Source organism: Cebidichthys violaceus, unplaced genomic scaffold (genome assembly GCF_023349555.1).
Source record: "Cebidichthys violaceus isolate CVI_PGR_0920_01 unplaced genomic scaffold, fCebVio1.0.p SCAF_17, whole genome shotgun sequence".
Lineage (NCBI taxonomy): Eukaryota > Metazoa > Chordata > Actinopteri > Perciformes > Stichaeidae > Cebidichthys > Cebidichthys violaceus.
The window spans coordinates 13,254,891-13,276,250 of record NW_027176340.1 but is presented as its reverse complement, the minus strand read 5'-3'; the positions used below and the strand labels follow the sequence as shown (position 1 = coordinate 13,276,250).

The 21,360-nt window shown below is 39.5% G+C and overlaps 2 protein-coding genes across 2 annotated transcripts; both read right to left on the bottom strand.

Annotated features, from left to right (window-relative positions):
- Positions 1 to 7: 7 nt before the first annotated feature.
- On the bottom strand, positions 8 to 7,342 carry LOC137873558 (acidic mammalian chitinase-like). The gene is made up of 12 exons (XM_068711788.1): positions 7,289 to 7,342; positions 3,367 to 3,426; positions 3,236 to 3,262; positions 2,879 to 3,083; positions 2,591 to 2,647; positions 2,260 to 2,425; positions 2,041 to 2,165; positions 1,821 to 1,944; positions 1,085 to 1,267; positions 874 to 990; positions 620 to 752; positions 8 to 470 (listed from the first exon to the last, which is right to left on the bottom strand). The coding sequence occupies exons 2-12, from the start codon at positions 3,389 to 3,391 to the stop codon at positions 184 to 186; spliced, it is 1,449 nt and encodes a 482-aa protein (XP_068567889.1). The 5' UTR covers positions 3,392 to 3,426; positions 7,289 to 7,342; the 3' UTR covers positions 8 to 183.
- Positions 7,343 to 12,440: 5,098 nt separating this feature from the next.
- On the bottom strand, positions 12,441 to 19,532 carry chia.1 (chitinase, acidic.1). The gene is made up of 12 exons (XM_068712649.1): positions 19,445 to 19,532; positions 18,941 to 19,006; positions 17,422 to 17,451; positions 17,107 to 17,311; positions 15,691 to 15,747; positions 15,406 to 15,571; positions 15,136 to 15,260; positions 14,560 to 14,683; positions 13,962 to 14,144; positions 13,565 to 13,681; positions 13,262 to 13,388; positions 12,441 to 12,825 (listed from the first exon to the last, which is right to left on the bottom strand). The coding sequence occupies exons 2-12, from the start codon at positions 18,957 to 18,959 to the stop codon at positions 12,617 to 12,619; spliced, it is 1,362 nt and encodes a 453-aa protein (XP_068568750.1). The 5' UTR covers positions 18,960 to 19,006; positions 19,445 to 19,532; the 3' UTR covers positions 12,441 to 12,616.
- Positions 19,533 to 21,360: the final 1,828 nt, after the last annotated feature.

Below are 21,360 nucleotides of genomic sequence, written 5' to 3'. Positions count from 1 at the left end.
GTTTCATTATTTGTCAAACAAATATTTGATCCAACATGTTACTTTTATTCTGATGGACCATATTCTAAACATTACAATGTTGCAGCTTTTTATAGTCAAAAAGCAAAAGAACAGATTTTTCTCAGAGGCCTTCAACTTGTAGAGTCAGATATAAGTCAGTGACAGTCTTACACAAGGTAACACTTAGGGCCACGAACAACACTTGCAGCTGTCATCAAAGACGGTACCATTTGCACACGCACTCAGAAAGGTTTGGCCTCCCGCACACATGTAGAAGCTGGCATTGTCAGCTGGGTGGGGGTACATGCCGTCGGCCTTGTCTTTGCAGAAGCCCTGTCCTGGGATAGGGACAGTTGTCTTGGTGGATGGAGCATTGGTGGTACCACTGGGTTTGGTGGTTATGGTAGTGGCTGATGCTGTGGTAGTAACACTAGGTTTCTTGGTTGTGGTTAATGGAAGTGGAGGCATCTCTGTGACAAGTGGAAGGCACAAAAAGACAACATTAAACCAAAAGGTCAATTTTGTTAGAATATTCCATGTATAAATGGAACCACTGTTTCCCAAAAACTTGCCAAAGACCTTTACGCTGCACATGATAACTTCATTATTATTTTCTTACCACCATCAATGAGTTTACGCAGATGGGACAAAAGAGGATGGCTTCCCTCTCCACAGAACTCTCCTTTAAAGTCATCCAGATCCAAGGCCCACACAAAGGCACCGCCGTATTTCATAGCCTTCATGTACTGGACCTGAGTATTGAACAAGAAGATGAGTCAACCAAAAGATAATAAAGAATTTATCCATCTCTTGATTTCCACCCTGCACACCAACCCTAAATATGTAATCCCTGTGTAGTGATGTGCCACCTACCTTGATCTCATAGCTCTCCCTGGTGTCAAATCCTACCCACTCATTGTTCTTGCTGGCATAGGGAACTTTTTGGTCATCAATCCACTGAATGGTGGTACCCTTCAGAAAGGTGCAGACCTGAAAGACCAGAATAAAGAAATGCCATTGGATTGTTTCATGGTCCATCCATTCTACTCATGAAAGAATGAATTTCATTTAGTTCATACTCTACCTCATAGTAGGACCAGAATCCAGCTTCACGTGTGAATGGTCCGGCTGATGCAGCACCGCTAGCTGGGGCTCCAACGCCAGTGTTTGATGATGTCAGACGGAAAGTACGACCATAAGCAGCAAATCCCAACATCAGCTTCTCCACTGGGGTGCCGTTGTCTCTCCAGTATTTCATGGCAAAATCCTAAATGAAAATGGAAGGATATGAATGACCTGGATTTGTTCATGCATACAGTAGCAACTGACAGTGCATGTCAGGAATCAAAACGTTATTGTAGAGATTTATTATTGCACTTCCATAAAGTTAGGGGCTTGTGAGAGATGAAGCAGACTTAAAAAAGCTCCTTAGTTGTAGTTGTAGCCCATTGGTACTCCCCAAAATTAGTAAACATACGTTTATGTGTAAAATTGGCAGAGGGGATGATGATGAAGAAGAACTTAAGGTAATTTATCAGTAGGACTGACTAATTAAACTTAACAAAGTCAAAACAAAGATAAATGTATTTCCTGCACTGTAAATCCTTCACAGTAATTGCTTGTTCCTCGTCACATGACATGAGGTGCCAACTGCAGTGTTCAAAAGTTGAACTATTTGTCTCGGGATGCAGCCGACGCACCCTGAAAAATAAGCGATTGGGAACGCTTGCGCAGCATTACGGCGTCACGCCTCCTGCACGTCTACATTGACAACAATGGATTTGAGGGTGCAAATACGCAACATGTGAATGAAACCTTACAGTGTTGAAGTAGATGAGGTCACCAGTGTCATGTGAGCCACGGTACAGTGGGCTGTTGTGTCCAGTGAACCGCTCCCAAGCACCATGGAAGTCATAGGTCATCACATTGATGAAGTCCAGATGCCTGGAATGTATATGAAATACTGATTAAGACAAGCTACTATCATCACAAACATTGATTGATTTAATATAATAGCATTTTCAAAAAAATCTGCTGTACTTGGCAATCTCAGCAATCTCATATCCAGCATCGATGGTTCCCTTTCCAGCAGACACTGCAGCAGTTACCATGAGCTGAGGTTTGCCGGTGGACTTGGCCTCAGCTGCGTAGGCTTCAACAAGTTCCTGCAAGTAAAGACAATTAATTACTTTTTAAAATATAGTGTTATCAATGTAATATGTAAATATGTTCCCTATGGCTCATGAGTTCCTGACCCACCTTGCAGAGCAGACTGAACCGTATCTTGTCCACTGGGGGACTCCCACGAGATCCAGGGTACTCCCAGTCCAGATCCAGACCATCAAATCCATGAGTTCTCAGGAATTTGATGGAGGACTGGATGAACGTTTGACGGTTGGCTGGTGTGGACACCATGATGGAGAACCTGAAGAAATTTGTTTCACTCTAAATAGGACTTATACTGACATGCATTAGAGCTTTTAATCATGAGTTTGACATATTTCATGCTTCTATTTCTGTCTAAATTTATTCCTTGTTTGGGATGTTTTTAAAGGAGCACACATTTGATAAACAAAGTAGAAACACTCACTGAGTTGAGCCAAAGTTCCATCCACCAACAGCCAGTAAGGTCTTCAGACTGGGGTTCCTTTAAAACATACAAGTGGTTTGGTATGATTTGTTTATTGCAGAATAATTGAGTTGAAAAAGTTTGTTTATCATATTCAGTGTTTGTATATACAGTATATATATATATATATATATATAAACTGGGATTTTTTAATTTCACATTTCAATTTTGGTCATTCACACACAGATAAAAGCTCAAGCTGCAATTGCTGGGAAGAATATTTAATACCATGGAAAGACAAGTTCTTACTTGCTCTTCAGGCCGTTGAAGGTCTTGTACAGGGTCTCGTCATTCCATTCATAGGTAACCAACTCGTTGTTGTTGTTGACAATGGAGAAAGCATAAATCAGATGGGTGCAAAGGAAAGGATCCACATTTTGGGGCATGTATTTCCCAGTCCCAGGCCTGTACTGGGACCAGTTGGTAAAATAGCACACCATCTGGGAGGCAGTTGCTGAAGATCAGTGAAAGCAAATCAGTTGTCAGTATTGCACGTAACCTGTATTATTTTAAGACACACATACAACTACACTTTTAAGTTTGTCAATACAAACTTCAAACAGTTGTAGGACCATGTCATGAGTTTTACTTAGAAGTGTAACTTACCCAGCTGGCACATCACCAGGCACAAGCCTAAAGAGAGGTACAAATTTGAGAATAAATTGCATACTTTCAATTTAATGTATCATGTGATCAAGACAGGTGATGTAAAGCACTGAGGAATGATGACTGTTTACCTGCTAGAATAGTCAGCTTAGTCATCGTGATTTTCAAAGCTCACAACTTAAACTTTTTTTCTAGAATAAATAAACAGAAGGAAAACACAAATACAAATAAAATGAATATATGATTGCATATTCTTTGGAATTGTAGAAAATGCACAATTTGACAATTCATATTTTGAAGCATATGGCCTGTAAACAATGTTGGGCTGGTGCACAGTATCTCCACCAATGTGAACTATCATAGTTTCTTTAAAACATGTTTACTTGTCTGAGTCAAACAATATCAGTCAATTATGTATTAGATACCCCCAAGATTTCATATATAATACTAATTTCACATTGTTTCAGAAATTCAGAATAGCAGCAATGTCATGAATTGCACATGTACCATTCTCTTAATAAACAACTTTACTAAAGAAATGTCTTAGATTGAGCTTCACCGTGCAGACTTTCCCTGCTCTTTCCCTGTGAACCCCATGTTGCAGGTGTAACCATGTCTGGATGAATCCATTCCAGCCCTAAAAACAACTGCAGCACTTTTCCCCAACTTACAGGAAGCACTGTATATACATTTGTCTGAAAACTGAGTCATACTAAACTGGAGCTAAATCGCTTACAACAACTGACACTGCTTACCTTAGGACCTCAGAAGGAACTAATGTGTCTCAGGTTTCAATCTTCTTATATACATGAGGAGCAGGATACCAGTCCTCCTCACACACCATGAAGGGGAGGTGGGCAATAATGATGAGTTTCTTATGTATGTACAGAAGGGGATAAGATAAGTAACATCAGGCCTGAACTGACATATGGTGATAAGCTTTACTATATGGCAGAAACGGCTTGAAAAACAATCTATTTCTCTGAAAGATATGACTCAATTTAGGCCATTCCCCGGAATATTCAAAGCAGCAAAACAAAAACAGAAAATCTGTATATTTCTAGTGTGTTACTGTGATCTCCTGAACACAGTTAAGCTGTGTTTTTATCTTTCAGTCATTTGTCAGTAGGCGTTACCATGGGAAGGACAGGTCAAAGACATTGTTGAGCTCACATAGAGTAAGTCATGCTCTCGGCTGGGCATGCTTTACTACTCTTCACTGATGGTCTCAAAGAGCTGATGCAGTAGTTTATGAGCATTAGCAGAGACTGCAACTGGAACATATGTGTCATAGATTAGAATCATTTGAGGCTGGGCTGGTACATGGCATCAGTGTGGTTTCATCAGAAAATATATGTTATGCAGACCACATCATGGTATGTTAACCGTGATTTATGCTTGCCACATCAGCAAGAGTGTCTGTGCGGCCAAAGTGACGTCGTATCACTACCAGTGACTCTTTTTGAATAGTCATTAGGCCCATTGTTCATAGTGCAGCTTTAAAGGAATACTTTAACCCCAAAATATCAATTACTCACCCTATGTTAACTATGTTAAAGGATTTTTGAAGAAGTTTTTCTTGCATGCCTCCATGTTGAACAGTGAATACATGACTGAGAAAATTCTGCATAAACAGTCTCATGCTTGCGGAAGCGCTACTCGTCTGTGCAAGTACTGTTTGTGTGAAACAAATACATGTACTTGGAAAGTAGTGAGCATAGAACTGGATAAATGAGGCTTGGATTTTATTGCAGGAGTTGTGTGAGAGTTTGTAAACGGATGTTTCAATCTAGGTTTGCTGTTAGACCTGGACTAAATTTACGTCAATGCATCAATACTTCTCTCTGTTTTTTGATACTTTGTTTGCCCTAAAGGCATGCTAAAAAAAAAAAGTTTTCTTCAAGAATTCAATGTAACACAATGTGAGTAATTGTACAAATGATCAGGTTGTGGGTGAAGTATTCCTTTAAAGGCCCAGTGTGTAAGATTTAGTGGCATCTAGTGGTGAGGTTGCAGATTGTACGGAAAGTACAGTGGCCTTCAGGTAGGGAGAGTTATCTTTAGGATTAAGTATAACTAGGAGCTGCTCTTATCAATAAATACTCTGTTGTTATAAATGACTAAATAAAACTTTAAAAAAAATATTGAATTTTAAAAACATATAAATTCAGAACAGGATTATAATTTGTATTTCAAATATATCTACATATTTTTTATAGAGCAGCAACAGTAATGTTTACAACACCAAAGCCACTATATAAAGTCATTAATATCTCACTAGAAACAAATGTATAATGCCAACTTCTGAGTGAAGTTTAGAAAGAATGAAGAACACAGACATCCGTCATTCCTCGTGTCCTCTGTCCTCCTGTTCTCCTGTCCTCCTGTTCTCTGTCCTCCTGTCTCAGACATTTCTGTTCATCTTCATGTAGGGATTACCAAATGAGATACAGCATATTAATTAGTGAGCTTTATTTTTCACAGGACATACTCTGGCTAGCTGTTAACCCCTGCTTCCTATTTTTAAGCTGAGCTAGGCTAACCACCTCATGTCTCTAGCGTGCATACCATTCCATTGTACACAACGTGGCTGTGTAAGGTTTGGAGCTAACGTCTAGATTACTTTATCTCTCTTTTGTAGTAAAAAGCCGAAGAACATTGAACACAACCATTAACAAGCCTAATTATTAGTGAATATTGCTACACGTCTGATAACACATTGGAGCACAAATAAATGATTAATGTTTTTATTTGACATGGTTTTGTATTCTCCAGGAGAGAAGACATTTGTTATCAGGTATCTTATCACAGCCTCATAAACACTTATCTAAACTATAGCTGTAACTGCTCCTTGTTCGTGTTTTCCTTTTTAATGTTTGAAAGTCAGAAACTACTGACTACTAAGCATTGTGCAACACTGATTGTGATGAGTGCTTTATAAATAAATAAGATTATTATCATTATTATTATTATTGTTAAATGCTCATGGTCAGGAACAACATTCATTGTTTTCTCTTCAACCCCAAATTCAAACCTCTCTTAGATTTGCAGCCTATTTTTCCACATTAATGACAGTGCCACCAGTCTGTGCATAGTCGATCTAGCTATTAAATGTTAAAACGCCTTGTCATAGGAAGCAGGAATAGTAGGTTGCAACACTCATCTGACATCCTTTGGTTCAATACTGTGGACCTCAGGATAAAGATTCACCAACAGTCAAAGTGGACATGAAGCATTGACTTCCAAGAACAAAGTTCTATTCCTCAAAACTATCCTGATGATACATTTACTTTGGCCCGTCCACCAATGGGGTTGGGTTTTTGGTGGTGGGCTGATGTGATGACCCTCACCCACAGAGGACAGAGGACAGGAGGACAGAGGACAGGAGGACAAAGGACAGAGGTGATTTTACGGTCTAAGAGCAAAATTCCAGATCGCATGGAATGGAAAGCTCAAGGTTCATTTCATTAATTCATAAAAGCATATCAATAACAGTGCTTGTATCATCATCATCTAAGACCATTAAAGAAGATATAACGTATATTTCTGTAAAACCTACCACGAAAGTCTAATATTTGTGAAGCACCCTCAAAATCTTCACTTATTTCTGGAGTTCGCCAAGCTACTGTAGCGTGCACAGAATGACGTCACACAGGCTCAATCTGGTGCTACACATTTAATGAAGATGCTCTGTAACATACAAAAATATAACTTTAGGTGTACCGTCGCTCCACAGCGCGTTCTACTTCTATCTGTACAGAGATTCTCATTCTCTCGCGTATTCACCATATTTAATACTCAACAGTTGTAACAAAACAATAATATGAGCAACGGGGTCTCCCTCACACAAGGGCTCATTAGCACGGCTGCCGCCCCGCGCTCCTACTACTACTACTACAATGGCGGCCCGAAATCTGCATTAGCTGCTAGCTAGCAAAACTTACACAGTTAATCCTTTTTCAACTAAACATTTACAAGACCTAACACAGTGCCACCAACGTACAGTATAAAATTGTACTAGCCTGGGGTATAAAAGTAACATCACCAGCTTACCTGTAACATACAAAAATATAACTTTAGGTGTACCGTCGCTCCACAGTGCGTTCTACTTCTATCTGTACAGAGATTCTCATTCTTTCGCGTATTCATGCGAGACTTCAGTGTGGCTCTCCGTCACAGACACTACTCATGTCGCAACACTGACACCTACTGGCGATTCACTGGATCTACTGCCTAACATGTAGCTGATGATGAATAACACTGTACCCTCAATTTCAACTACAATGAACACTTCCTCCTCATAAACACATAGGAAACATAATAAACTCTCTTAACTTACATTACACCCAAACAATTATTGTACTTTCTGAACGACATATGACTTGTTGTGCCACACTCTCCCCCTCAATTTTAAATGTCTCCTGACATGTAGTTATCAAAGAGCGTTTCCACTAAACATATTGACTTATTCGTTTTTTCTGAATTAACATGGTATTACTCTAACTTTTTGACATTTAATGTTCACATGACCATCATTACTCTTGTAGTTCACCAAGTAGTGTCCATTCATCTTAATGTACAGTCCAGTTAGTATACCCCATTCATTTTCAGTTACCGTAACCTTCAAATCTTTTCAGATCAACACTTCAGTGTAACAGAACTCAAGTTTCGGCCTCAGTTCTTTTAGTCTGTTACCAGTCCCTTAGGTTTACATTACAAGTCAACTCTGTTCTCACTGGATAGTTTCCCTCTTACAGTTCATACAATTCACTTTTACTTCTTAGTGTCCATTTCACTGTTCATTCACTTTTTTTTTCAGTGTCTTTAATCAATGTGACCCTAACTGGTTACTTCTATGTCCAGTGCTATCCATGGTCGCCACAGTCTTTTGCAGGCTGGAGACATACTCACTTGTAGGCTCTCAACACCAACTTCCACCACGGTTGGCTCACCCAAAGCTCTGTAGGTCAATGTCTTTGGTCGGTGTCTCTCCCTCTGGGGGTAGTTGGTTGCAGGCCGTGGTTCTGGATCATCTTTCTCTGAGGCTGGTTCCTCTGATGACTCTTGTAGTTTCTCTCCAGGTTCAGCCGCACTGTCAACATCTGACCCTGGTGTCCTGTCCGTGATGTCTGCTTCCACTTCCTCTTGTTGTGGCACTCTCTCTTGACGACCCAGATATGGTACAAATGGCTCTGCATCTGGGTTTCTGCCTACAGCTCTCTGACTTGGTTGCTGGTAGTGTGGAAATCGGCACACCAGCTCAATATTTCCACTGCTTTCACTGTCTGAACTGTCCACTTGTCCGTTTGTGTGCTGTTGCCTTGTTCTTGTCTGTGTCCGTTTTCCCCTTTTTTCCTGTTTTGGGTCTGTCTCACGTTTCTCTAGAGGCAGGCTATCACATGGAAGTAAGAGGTTTCTATGTAACACACGACTTTTGCCTCCTCCCTCTGGTACGACCTTATACACAGGACTCTCACTGCTCCTTCTCTTCACAACATGAACTTTACTTTCCCAATATGATCGCAGTTTCCCTGGACCACCTCTTTCTGATAGGTTACGAACAAGCACTCGTCCTCCCGGTTGCAGGTCAGCCCCATGAACTCTTTTGTCATACCCTCTTTTGCCTCTGGAAGCTTCTCGAGCAGCTGTTTTGGAGGTAATCTTATAGGCTTGATGCATTCTGGCTTGCCAGTTCTGAACATATTCTGCATAACTCTCCTGTGTCTCACTTGGCTGTAGGTTGAACAGCAGGTCTATGTAGGAGTGTAGTGATCCATTACTACCAAAATGTACTCAAATCCTTGCTTGCAGGACTCTAAATGTAAAAAGTCTATTGAGACTAGCTCAAATGGGCGTGTGGTCACAATGGATACCAGAGGGGCTCTAGTTTCTTTGTGTGGTCGCTTTGCCTTCAGACACTCACACACACGGGTCACAAAGTGTTCAGTGTCACTATGCATACAGGCCCAAAAAAATCTGTCCCGGATCAAGTTTAGTGTCTTCTCAACCCCCAGATGTCCCATTTCCTTGTGCAACTCTTGAAACACTGTCTGTTGATGTTCATTTGGTAGGACAAGCTGGCATTTATCTCCTGCTTTTCTGTAGAGAATCCCATTATCATTGATATACAGTTTTTGCCACTGTCTCAGTAAGACTCTTACATCTGCAGGTTCAGTTTTAAGAATTTTCCTGGAAGGGAGCTGGTTATCTGTTTTGTACTGCAGAACCCGACCAATGACAGGGTCTCTCTTTTGGCTTTCTCAAATCTGCTCTGGTGTTAGTGGTTCGGCTTAAGTAGGTGAATTTGCATCACTCACTAAGTTCAGTGTGTCTACATGAGCCGTTGTTCCTCAGGCTGGGGGAGTGTCCTTTTGCATCATAACTCCCAGAACAGATGCACTGATCACCTCTTGGTTCACTTCCTCTGTACATTGTTCCATGAGTTAATTTATGTCCAATGGCATACGGGAGAGGCCATCTGCATCTGCATTGTGCTTTCCTGGTCTGTACTTAATGGAAAAGTCAAAGTCGGCCAGTTCTGCAACCCACCTGTGACCTGTTGCATTAAGCTTAGCTGTTGAAAGGATGTAGGTCAGGGGGTTATTAACTGTGTACACCATGAAGTGAGGTGCATGGTACAGATAATCCCGGAAACGCTCACATATGGCCCATTTTAGTGCTAAGAATTCTAACTTCCCTGAGTGCAGGTGATAATTTTTCTCAGGTGGAGTCAGTGTTCTTGAGCCATAACCAATGACGACCATCTTGCCATTTTGTCTCTGATATAGTACCGCTCCCAACCCATCTTGGGAGGCATCACAGTGGAGAACGAAGGGATGCGTGACATCTGGATACCCCAGGATGGGAGGCTCCATCAGTTTATCAATGAGGAAGTTCAGTGTCTCCTGGTTACTGTGTGTCCAGTGTATGGGAGTGTTCGGTGGAAGATTACCTTTATTTATAGCGGTGACACCCTTTCGCTTGTTCTTTGACTCCTCAGGCACTGTTTTCTCAGGAGATGCTGAGAGCATCTGGTAGAGAGACTTTGCTATTCTGGAGAAGTTTGGTATGTATGCTCGGTAATAAGAGAGAAATCCGAGCAATTTTCTCAAATCCCGAACTGTCGCTGGCACCTTCTCCTTTAATGCTTGCACTGGGGCTACTTCCGCTGGATCCATGGTGTAGCCTTCAGCAGACACAACACGTCCCAAAAATCTCACCAAACAACAATTATTGTACTTTCTTGAACTACATATGACTTGTTGTGCCACACTACTTTTTTTTAATAATTAGAATGAGCGTTGATCTCCGTCGTCATCCAACTTCTTTGTAGAACTAAGGCATCTTCTTTTGATGTCTTCTAATCAGTTATGTCTTCGTGTTTTCAATTCAATATCAGTTGAATCTGTAGTTCAATTCAATTCAATATCAGTTGAATCTGTAGTTCAATTCAATATCAGTTGAATCTGTAGTTTTCAAACTTTTTAGGCCGAATTTGTCCAACAATGGTTGAGCTACAGAGATGTCCTTAGGTATCTGAGTCACATCTTAAATGATAATGATGATAATAATTTAAGATTTTAGATTCATATATATGAAATAGAGTGTTGTTTTCTTGAGATTCATAACGTACAAATGTTGATATATATATATATATATATATATATATATATATAATTCATAATAAAAATCTCATTATGTATTATGTTATAAGTTGTAAAAAAAATGTCATGGTGAAATATGTCATAAAAAGGTAAAAAAATAAATAAATCATAGTAACCCCAATAAGAAAAGTGTTGTATAAATAAAGTTAATTTTGACATTCATGACATTTTTCATTTTCATTTGTCACTTTTGAAAATTAATTGTTATGACATTTGTATGGCATACTACACTATGACAATCATATGACATACTTAATCCATTAGTCAATCGGCAGAACAATAACCACCAGCTATTTTCATAACCTAATCATCATTAAAGCTACTGTCAAGAACTTTCTTTTGAATTGATTTTTAAAAAAAAGTTCTCTCATTTTAGTGCAGCAGGGTCTGACAATCTGCCCCCATCAGTCTTGCTTCTGTTCCCTCTGGTTCCCTCCAGCAAGTCGATCAATACGGCAGCGAGGTGAAGGAGGTGAAGGAGGTGAAGGAGGAGCTGCTCCTACCAGGCGCTGAGTTCTCCACCATTAAGAATAACTATGTAGCAATCTTCACGCTGATGGTCTTGTTTACTTATGCAGGTCACATAGAGGCATCAGTATTAAACTGAGACTGTTTCATAAACAGTTAAAAGTTATGCGCAGTAACTTTAAAGTAATTTTTCATGCAAAAAAGTCATTGATTGTTTTTTTTCATATCAAACAGAATATATTTGGGTTTTGAACTGACAAATAAAGACATAAGAAATGGCCTTGGACTTCAATATACTGGGATGGGAACGTCTAACTGAAAGTCTAACTGTTTTCTGATTGTTTTTTAGACCAAACGATAATCTCAAAAGAAATAGAAAAATTAATCCATAATGGAAATAATCGTAAATTGCAGCCCTACATAATTTTTAATGGAATACTATACTGACATTTTTAGGGCAATTTTTTATGAAAAACATTATTTAGGATACTATGCTATGTAATATATTCATATATTTATGGTCTGCATATTATGGTATGACTTGTTTTATGACATCTTTATATTTCCTTCAATTCTATTAATTTTTTATGACTTTTTTTATGGCATACTTTACTTTGATATTCTTTATTACCTACTATTTTTTGGCACTCTATGCTATGACATTTTTATGTTATATTACTTTGAATGGCATTTTTGAAACATGTATAATATTATTTCACTATAGTACAAACTTTTAACGGCATACCATACAATTAATTTTTTGTATAACACAATACAATACAATATTATAAGATATTTATGAAATATTTGTGGAATACTTTATTACTTTTATGTGCATAAGAGTTCCACATATGATTGTCGGTTTCTCAACACAGCCCTTCACAATGATGGATTTTATTCGTGGTTTTCATCCGAGCGCAGCCACTTTATTCATAATCCACCCATAGTTGGAATGTCTATGGAGAGACATATAGAAGAATATAATACAGGTGCGTGTGTAATTGTGGAGTGGACACTGATCATGGATGTGTAACTTTCACTTTACACTGGAGTAATCAAATTAAGGATTAATGTAGGGAAGCAGTATAACATTTATTGAATCATGCAATTAAAATTCCACAAGAATGAAAAGGAAATCAATCATCGTGTCAGTAGATTTTGTTTAATTTGTTGAAGAAAGCCATGAGCTAGCTACAAAGAGCAATTTTCTTATTGGTTGTTGGTGTGTGCTTGTAGTTCAGTCTGTGGCTCAGGGCCAGTTGCAGCACTTGCAGGAGTCCCAGTAGATGAGGCCGGGCTGGCAGCGGTGCAGGTACGTGTTTCCCTGGAAGCACTGGAAGTAGGTGGTCTTATCAGCTTCGTTCACATACAGGCCATTGGGGCGGCCACGGCAGAAGTCTGCAATGGGGTCCCTGGTGGTCGTGGGGGCTGGGGTGGTGGTGGGCTTAGGGCCGAAGCCTGCATATTCACACATGGAGAAAAAAATATCATTAATGGAATAAACAGAAGCTAAATCAAGCTTCTCTGACCACAAACTGCACCAAAACTGAAACACTAAACTCATTTTTATTAAAAACTTGAAAGGCCAATTTTTATTGTTTCAAGTTTCTGGGATTGGGCTATTGATCGATCAATAGATTAGATAAAAAAAAGTTAACCTTACTTAAAGATTGGCCAATTGGCTTAAAAACTAAGAAAAGGTACTTGTTTCACTTAAGTGTAATAGATACAAAAAGTATGTGTATAAAGTTCTTGAGACCTAACTTCAAATGTACTCTTGGCTCAGTATGGACTATCAGGAATTACTATTGTAAACAACAAAATCCTTTCGAGTGTAAAAGACATCACAGTGAGAGGAGACCGCTTTGTAAGTTAGCTGAGCTACAGTATTTACCCATTGACATCCTGAGGTGGTTGACGAGAGGATAAGGTCCAGCTGCGCAGAAGTATCCACCAAAGTCATCCATGTCCAGAGTCCACACATGAGCACCTCCCAGGTTGTTGGCAGTCATAAACTGGACCTACAAGACGAGCGCAACAGAGACAAAAAGGATCACACAGCAGCTACAGGGATATCAAGTAGACCTAGAACTGCTCTCCTACACCAACCTTACTAGAACATTTGATCACAGATCACGTGAGTGGTAATTTCTCCAGTGTCATTATAACTACATATAATAGTGGAGCTCTTGGTTACCTTGGAAGAATAGCTGCTCTGGTCATCATAGCCCACCCAGGCACTTCCATAGGTGGCGTAGGGAACCTCCTGTTCAGGGATCCATTCAGCAGTAGCACTGGAGGTGAAGTCACAGATCTGGTAACACATAAACATAGCAGAGTTAGATCAGACACGAGCACGGGGCTTTGAGATGGCGATACTCTTAGTTAAGTTTACCATCTTTACTGATAAAATCAATTTATTTCAAATTTTGGATGTGTTTAGGTGCTCAGTTGTTTAGCACCATGTTCTTCTTGATCAAATGTAGATGACTACAAGTCCTGTTGATGTTGAGTCATGTAGCAGCAGTAACCACAATACTTTGTGTTCTGTATTTAGGCTTTTCAAAGTCAACTGAACATTGACTGCGCAGTACCTCATAGAAGGACCAGAAGCCGGCAGTGCGAGTGTAGGGTCCGGCATCTGCTGGACCGTTAGATGGTGCTCCCAGGCCAGTAGCACCGGTGGTAAGGCGGTAGGTTCGGCCGTAGGTGGGGAAACCCAGCAGCAGCTTGTCTGCTGGTGCTCCCAGAGCCAGCCAGTGAGAGATGGAAGAGTTCTAACAAAAAGGAGATATATACGACAGCATAAAACTCAGTATTATTGACATTGGATCAGATGCCTCCCTGGAATGTAAAAGGTTTGCCTGTATTGTCGATCCAACTGTGAATAAACTCTGCAGCTTTCAGCTAATAGTTCAGGTTTATAGGTCAGAATTTGTGGAGACCAAACAGGAGCCAAAAGGGGGAGGGGCTTACATTCACATGCTGGATAGAAAACAATCTGTTAAAGCAGCTGTAAGTGGAAAAGGCTTTCTGAAAACCATATTTAGCGTAGCAACGCGAAACGTCGTTCTCATCAGTGAGATAAAACCTCTTAAACTGCATTTTGGACAATTAATAAACAATAAATAAACACTCTAACTAACATACTGTCAAAGAGTGTGTGTAGTTTGGAGTTTGTGTGTGTCTTACAATGTTGTGATGAATGTGTGAGCCGGAGTCCACAGAGCTGCGGTACAGTGGGCTGTTGTGTCCAGTAGCTGCCTCCCAGTGTCCATGGTAGTCATAGGTCATGACATTGATGAAGTCAAGGGGACTGTTGATTTTAAAAGGTTTCATTTTAGATCAGCAGAAGGAGAAGTTTCACCGTTGGAGGACGTAGTAAAAAAGTACATGCAATTCATTTAGTTTAACAGTAAAAGCTGTTTCACACCAAGCACGGATCTACATCCAAAAAATTGACACGGAAATAAAAAAAAAAATATATATATATATATATATATATATATATAAAGCTAGCATACCCCTGCAGAACATTCGTGCAAGGAAACGAAAATAAACAGACAAACTTAGATTTCAGCAAACTTGTAGAAGTTGCGGTTAGTTTACAGCCAACAGCTGGTCAGTTAGCTTAGCTAACTAAAAGACTGGGAGAAGACCCTGTGTGCATAGTAAAATAGAACATTCCCATACGAATTCTCAGAATTCCTGCCTCTCATTTTCGCATCGCACTGGTGAGAAACAGCAGTCCGCTGAAATCAAACTCACTCTGCGATCTTATTGACCTCGTAGGCTCTGTCGATGGTGGGAAGGAAAGAAGCCACATTGGCTGACAGCAGCAGCTGAGTCTTCCTGTTGTCCTTGGCGTCGTCCTCAAAGGCTTTGGAAAGTTCCTGTAGAATGAACCAAAAGAGCTCAGGTCCTCCACATCTGATTGTTTCTGTGCATCTCCCACTACAACACCACAGGTTTTGATGGAGACATCCCACAGCACTTTGTTTGTTCAGTCACTCGGTGTGTAATTTGTGTATGACTAACCGTGACCAGCAGAGTGAACCTCTCCTTGTCCTGCTGTGGGCTGCCATTGTGTCCAGGATATTCCCAGGCCAAGTTCAGCCCGTCAAAGTTATGGGTGCGGAGGTAACTGATGGCCGACCTGATGAAGGCTGCGCGGCCCTCAGGCCTGGCGACCACGGCGATGAACCTGGTGGGATGTATAAAGACAGATCTCTATTTAATCGACCTCTATTGTTGTGATACAGCGGCAGAGGGAGGTGCCTGACCTCTGTGTTGAATGTGTGTGAAGGACATGGAGGAACTCACGGACTCAATCCATTGACTGTTCCTCCGACAGACAGAAGAGTCTTCAGAGCAGGATTACTAATAGAGAGAGAGAGAGAGAGAGAGAGAGAGAGAGAGAGAGAGAGAGAGAGAGAGAGAGATCTTAACTGTAATCCCCACATCAACAAACAACACAAAGTTTACGGTCAAACTTATACTGATGGCATTGTACTTCTCCACTTAACTCGCTGGTCTGGCTGATTTATTTCGTTTGAAAATGATAGGACTTATGATGATGGTTCTTTGTTGCAGACTTTTATCTCAGGAGCTGTGCAGGAACTTGGGATTGTTTCTGATTCTGACAAACCTTACCTCCACATATTTTTTTTTAATCTGATTGTAATTTTACCCTGGCCATATTCAACTGTAAGTAATGGCATATTTTACACTCTACATATTATATTGAGATTGGTAGCACCAGATCTTTTTTAGGGGCTTCATAGCAAAAGAGGTAAATACATATGCAAACACCATTTTTCACTTTTTTAAAGCTTTTTTTTTGTGGCTATCCATTACATAAAATCAAAAATAAATCAATTTTAATTCCAGGTTGTTAAGCAACAAAATAGGAAAAAAACCAAGGGGGTGAATACTTCAGCAAGGTACTGTACATCCCTTCCTCGCTACACATAACCCCATGGGTGTATTGTTTATCCATTTCATTCATATATATATATATATATATATAAGTAATAACAACGTTTCTGGACTTGCCAATCAACCATTAGAAGAATCAGCCTGGTCTCTTAAAAATCATCTTTCCATACAACAAAACTGCCTTGTCAAATACGTTTTGAGGGAAACATATTGTTTGTCTGTTATGCGTTATCATAGAACAAGGAAGTCCACGTAAAGAGGTGATGTGAAACCAAAGTCGACGTTGACTTTCTTTGATTCATGTCATTTATCAATTTGATCTACTGTGTTGTGTCATGTGATCAATACATTGACTTTTACTGAGTTTTTATTGATCCTTTATTCATTAAAATACATCACTGATATTGGTCATTTATCCTCATTGGACACAATCACAGACATAGAAAAAAACCTGAAGAGATGGAGTAATGCTAATGTTAGCCTTGGACTCATGACGGTTTAAATAACCATTACTGAATCAGCTCTAAATTTGAGAAAACTATTAAGCAGAAGGAATCTCATGAGGTTTTTTTCTAACCTTTTTTTTATACCTTTATTATGAAAATGTGTTAATGAGGTTGGAAATTTATATAATATCCCTCCTTGCTCTTTAACATAGAACATGGTTTTACTTGACGACTCAACATGTTTCTAATGTTCATTGAAGTGTTGAAAATGGTTCTGGGTCTAAAACCCAGACAGGAGACCATCTGTGGGAGGGAATTTAATGTAGATATGGATATTGAAGACACGTTCACTCACACATTCTTGAGGTTGTTGAGCCTGATGTACTGCTGCTCATCATTCCACTCGATGGGGATGATCTGGTTGAAGCTGTTGATGGTGACCAGAGCGTAGACAACATGTGTGCACAGGAAGGGGTCAATGTTGTCCGGGGTGAATTTGGCACTGCTGGGCCTGTACTGGGCCCAGTTGGTCATGTGGCACACCAGTCTATTGGATGAGGCTGAGGGACGACAGTGGGATAACAGTGATGAGACGTACCTGTGTTTGTTCTGACACTTTGATTGAAACGATGTGAGGAAGAGTCAATGTCTGTACAAAACTAATGCTTACCAATGTGCAAAACGAGCAGAACGCCCAGAGCTACAAAAACAAACAGAAGGAGATAAGATGTGAGACTTTGGCATTATAGCCATGTGATATATAATGTATACATACACGTCCAAGGAAGGAAAAATAGAACAACTACAACAAGCAACTCAAATTAAAGTCGCTGCGAAACAACCCCAATACATTCACCTAGTCGTTTTAAACCCTAAGAGTACCACATAGACCATTTTTTGTCTATTTTATGGGGACAGGTGATCATGCGTACATCATGAAGATTAATTTGATTGATGCAGCTTTGGGTTAGGCGCCTATTCAAGTGTTACATTATAATGGAGGTATATGAGGCCATTCCTGTTATGATGGAAGTATATGAGGCCATTCCCGTGCTCTATTATGTCTCATAAGTTGTTGCAGCATTTTTCGGGTCGATACCATTTGTAACACAGATTTGGTGCTAAACAAGAGTATTTTTGATCATTTAATCCTAGAGGTGACATTTACCCTAGTTTCACAAAGTAGTCTCACTACAATGAAACGGCTACTATGAGGACTGACTTCATCACACAACACATGAATACAACTGAGCTCATTGGATCCACAAGAGGCTCAGCTGTCCAGTCAAACCCAAGTTATTTAATTCCAAGACTGTTGAGGGACCCCAGTATGCAGAAATATTTAAATACACCATTTTAGAAAAACACATCTATACTGCATGAAAAACATTTGTTTTCTCCCCAGACTACATGTGATTATCACGCAATGGGCTCGTCTGTAAAGGAGAGACTCACAGGAACCATAAAACCCATTTTTATTCACATATCTTGAGGTGAGAGGTCAAGGGACCCCTGTGAAACTGGCCATTCCAGTTATTTAGCCCCCTTCCGAACAAGCTAGCATGACATGCTACCAATGGATTCATTAGATGGAGTAGTTTCATATGATATATATCTTCTCTAGCTTTAAGACTGAGCCCGCTACAGCCTCTTTAAAACAGTCATGTTGGAGGCAACATTCGATTACTTCAATTATTTGGTTTTAATGAAAAAAGTAATTATGTCATTTTATTAATTTTATTCATTTGAGAGCAATTGTATTACTTAATATCAAATGTCTGCTAGATTACAATCTAGGATACGACTTGATTAGATACTAGTTATGTAATATAATAAGACATTAGAACAAATAGACACATTTAGAATTTGTAAAACATGAGATTAACAAGATTAATAATGGTTAAACAATACAATATTAAGCAAAAAATTGCACAGTTGTTGTAAATGCTCAAAATAGCTTTTAAAACGGCTTAATTCACTTATGACTGAATGATTAAACAAATCGCTGAATCAATGTGAGTAAATGAAGTAAAGGGAAGAGGTCTTCCTACGTCTCACTCCTGGAGTTTTTGAAAAATGTAAACTATATCTGTATAAAGTTATTGGCATCTTATATGTATGTGTGTGTCTTTGTGTGTATATAACTGGTAAACGGAATTAAACACATGACATGTGTAAATGGTATTCACCTATCAGGAGTTTCCCCATTGTGCTCTCTGAAGATCCAACCGATTTTCTGATGCAGCGGTGAACCTCTGAATGATCATAAAACATTCACATGAGATGATAAAACACATGAAAAACAAAAGCAGATATCATTTAGCTACTGCTGATACAGTTATTACTTTATCTTTGCTCTTTTTTCTTCTATATTTCGTAGATATGTAATTAAACAGCTTTTTTTCTCAGACAGAATAAAAAAAGACTTTGGCACTATTCTTTAACATTCTATATGCAAAACAATTTAATGATTATTAAACAAAACTATTTCATAAGTTAGTCAATAACAAAAATAATTCTCAGTTGTTGGCCTACAGCTGCTAATAATAGTTGTACAATGTAACCACTCTTCCCCTTTTTTAAAATAGAACATTATTATTACGTTATTGTTTGCACATGAACACATGAAGCAACTTGCAGCTAAATGCAAGTTGTATATGACACAAATGCTAACATGGCAACGATCTCATTACCTTTCTTCAAGAGGAAGCGAAGCAGAGTCTAGAACTCGGTGGCGTCGAGGCAGATTTATATTTTACTCATTAATGACTAATAGTAGGTAGCAAAGTGCAGCTGATAAGGGCTGGTGGTGGTGGGAGTCTGTCTGACGTGCACAATAACCCCACTTCCAGTTAAGACTGGGCGAAGCCATGTGGGAATTAGACATGCTGGGAAATGAGCTATCAGTTAAATTTCTACATCACAGCTCCGGTAGTGATGTGAAGTGTAATCAATGTGCAATAATTAGTGAGTAATGATCATCTGGGTTTGGTTCAGTGTTTGGACAGAGGCAACCCCACCATGTGGACAGGATTTTCTGGAATACTTTGTGCAATCAAATACGATTTTGTTGATTTTCAATTAGCTCCATTGGAACTTATGTCAAACTTTTCATTTTCTATGTCTACACATTTTAAACCTCTTAAACTGCTGATGGACCATTAAACATTGACACCAACAGGAATTGATGCAAACTGTGCACTGAGGACGTCAGTAAAAGGATAGTCTCACATAGCCAGGCCTTTCTGCACAGTCGTATCATCGCTAAGAAAAGCTCTTGGGTGGTGCAAAGCACAGGATGTTGCCTTTGTAAAAAAAAAGATAGTGGAAGTGGAGAAGAAGACTTATACCCACAGTCTACATCCACTGAGTCAGAGGTGTGACTTTAGGGTGCCACTGTCAATAAAATCTCGGTTCTATTTAATTTAACTGCGATCTTGACTCACTGAACATGTTTGTACAATGTATTTTGTCAATGTTCTAGAGTAAACACACATAATATCTTCAAAACCTGCTTAGAATATACTGTATATGACTATATGTAGTGAGACATTTGCCATGAAATTAGCTGTGGAAATTCATGGTCCTCACATTAGGATAGCTAATAACTTTGCCGGTTAAAATGTAACCAGACAAACTCTTGTATCAGTTTCAGGCGGCATGCCGATGCGGTAAACTTGCATTCTCTCTAGTGTCAATCAGGGGGCGACTCCTCTGGTTGTATAGAAGTCTATAAGAAAATGACTCTACTTCTCTCTTGATCTATTACCTCAGTAAACATTGTAAACATGAGTTTATGGTCTCAATCTCTAGTTTCAAGTCTTCTTCAATACAGCATGATGTTCATTTAGTAAATTATGGTCCATTTAGAGTCAAACAGACCATAAAGCAGGGTATGTTTTAGGGGCGGGGCTACCCATGTCCAGTCAGCTAAATCATGAATCATGCTATGGAAAAGGCATGACTCGCCCTACTCTGCGTCTGATTGGCTATTAACTGTTACCTCAGCAGGTTGGATTAGTTAGGTTTAGGGATTAGGAGTGAAATAAATTAGGGTTAGTGTAAGAATATCAGAGCCAATTAGAGGTAAAGTAGGGCGGGTCATGTCATCGGATCAAGGCTTGTCCGTGTTTTCATTTTAGAACTTTAACTTTTTCTCAGTGTGTTTTCAATTTATTAAAGTTAATTGCAACATTTTGTTTGCCATAAAATATCTTTCACTCGGTTGTACTTTACTCCATCCTCTCGTGTCACTTCTGTTCGCAAAAAAAACCAAGATGGCAATGGACAAAATTGGCGAACTCGAGGTTTCAAAACTGCAGTGCACAAACCAATGGGCGACGTCACTGTGACTACGTCTCCTTCTTCTATAAAGTCTATGGTTACCCTCAACAACAACCATCTGCTCCAGTGTATATTGGAAGTTAATCCATTGAATGTAATAAAAACACAAGTTACTCAAATACAATCCCAAAGTGTTTATTTGAAATCATATGTACAAGTAGCACCCCTCCCTCCCACCCCTCCCTCACGTTGCCATTCAATCACAATTATGAAAAAGCCCAAGGACTACATTATCCAGTGCATTCAGCCAAGCCATACAAAACAG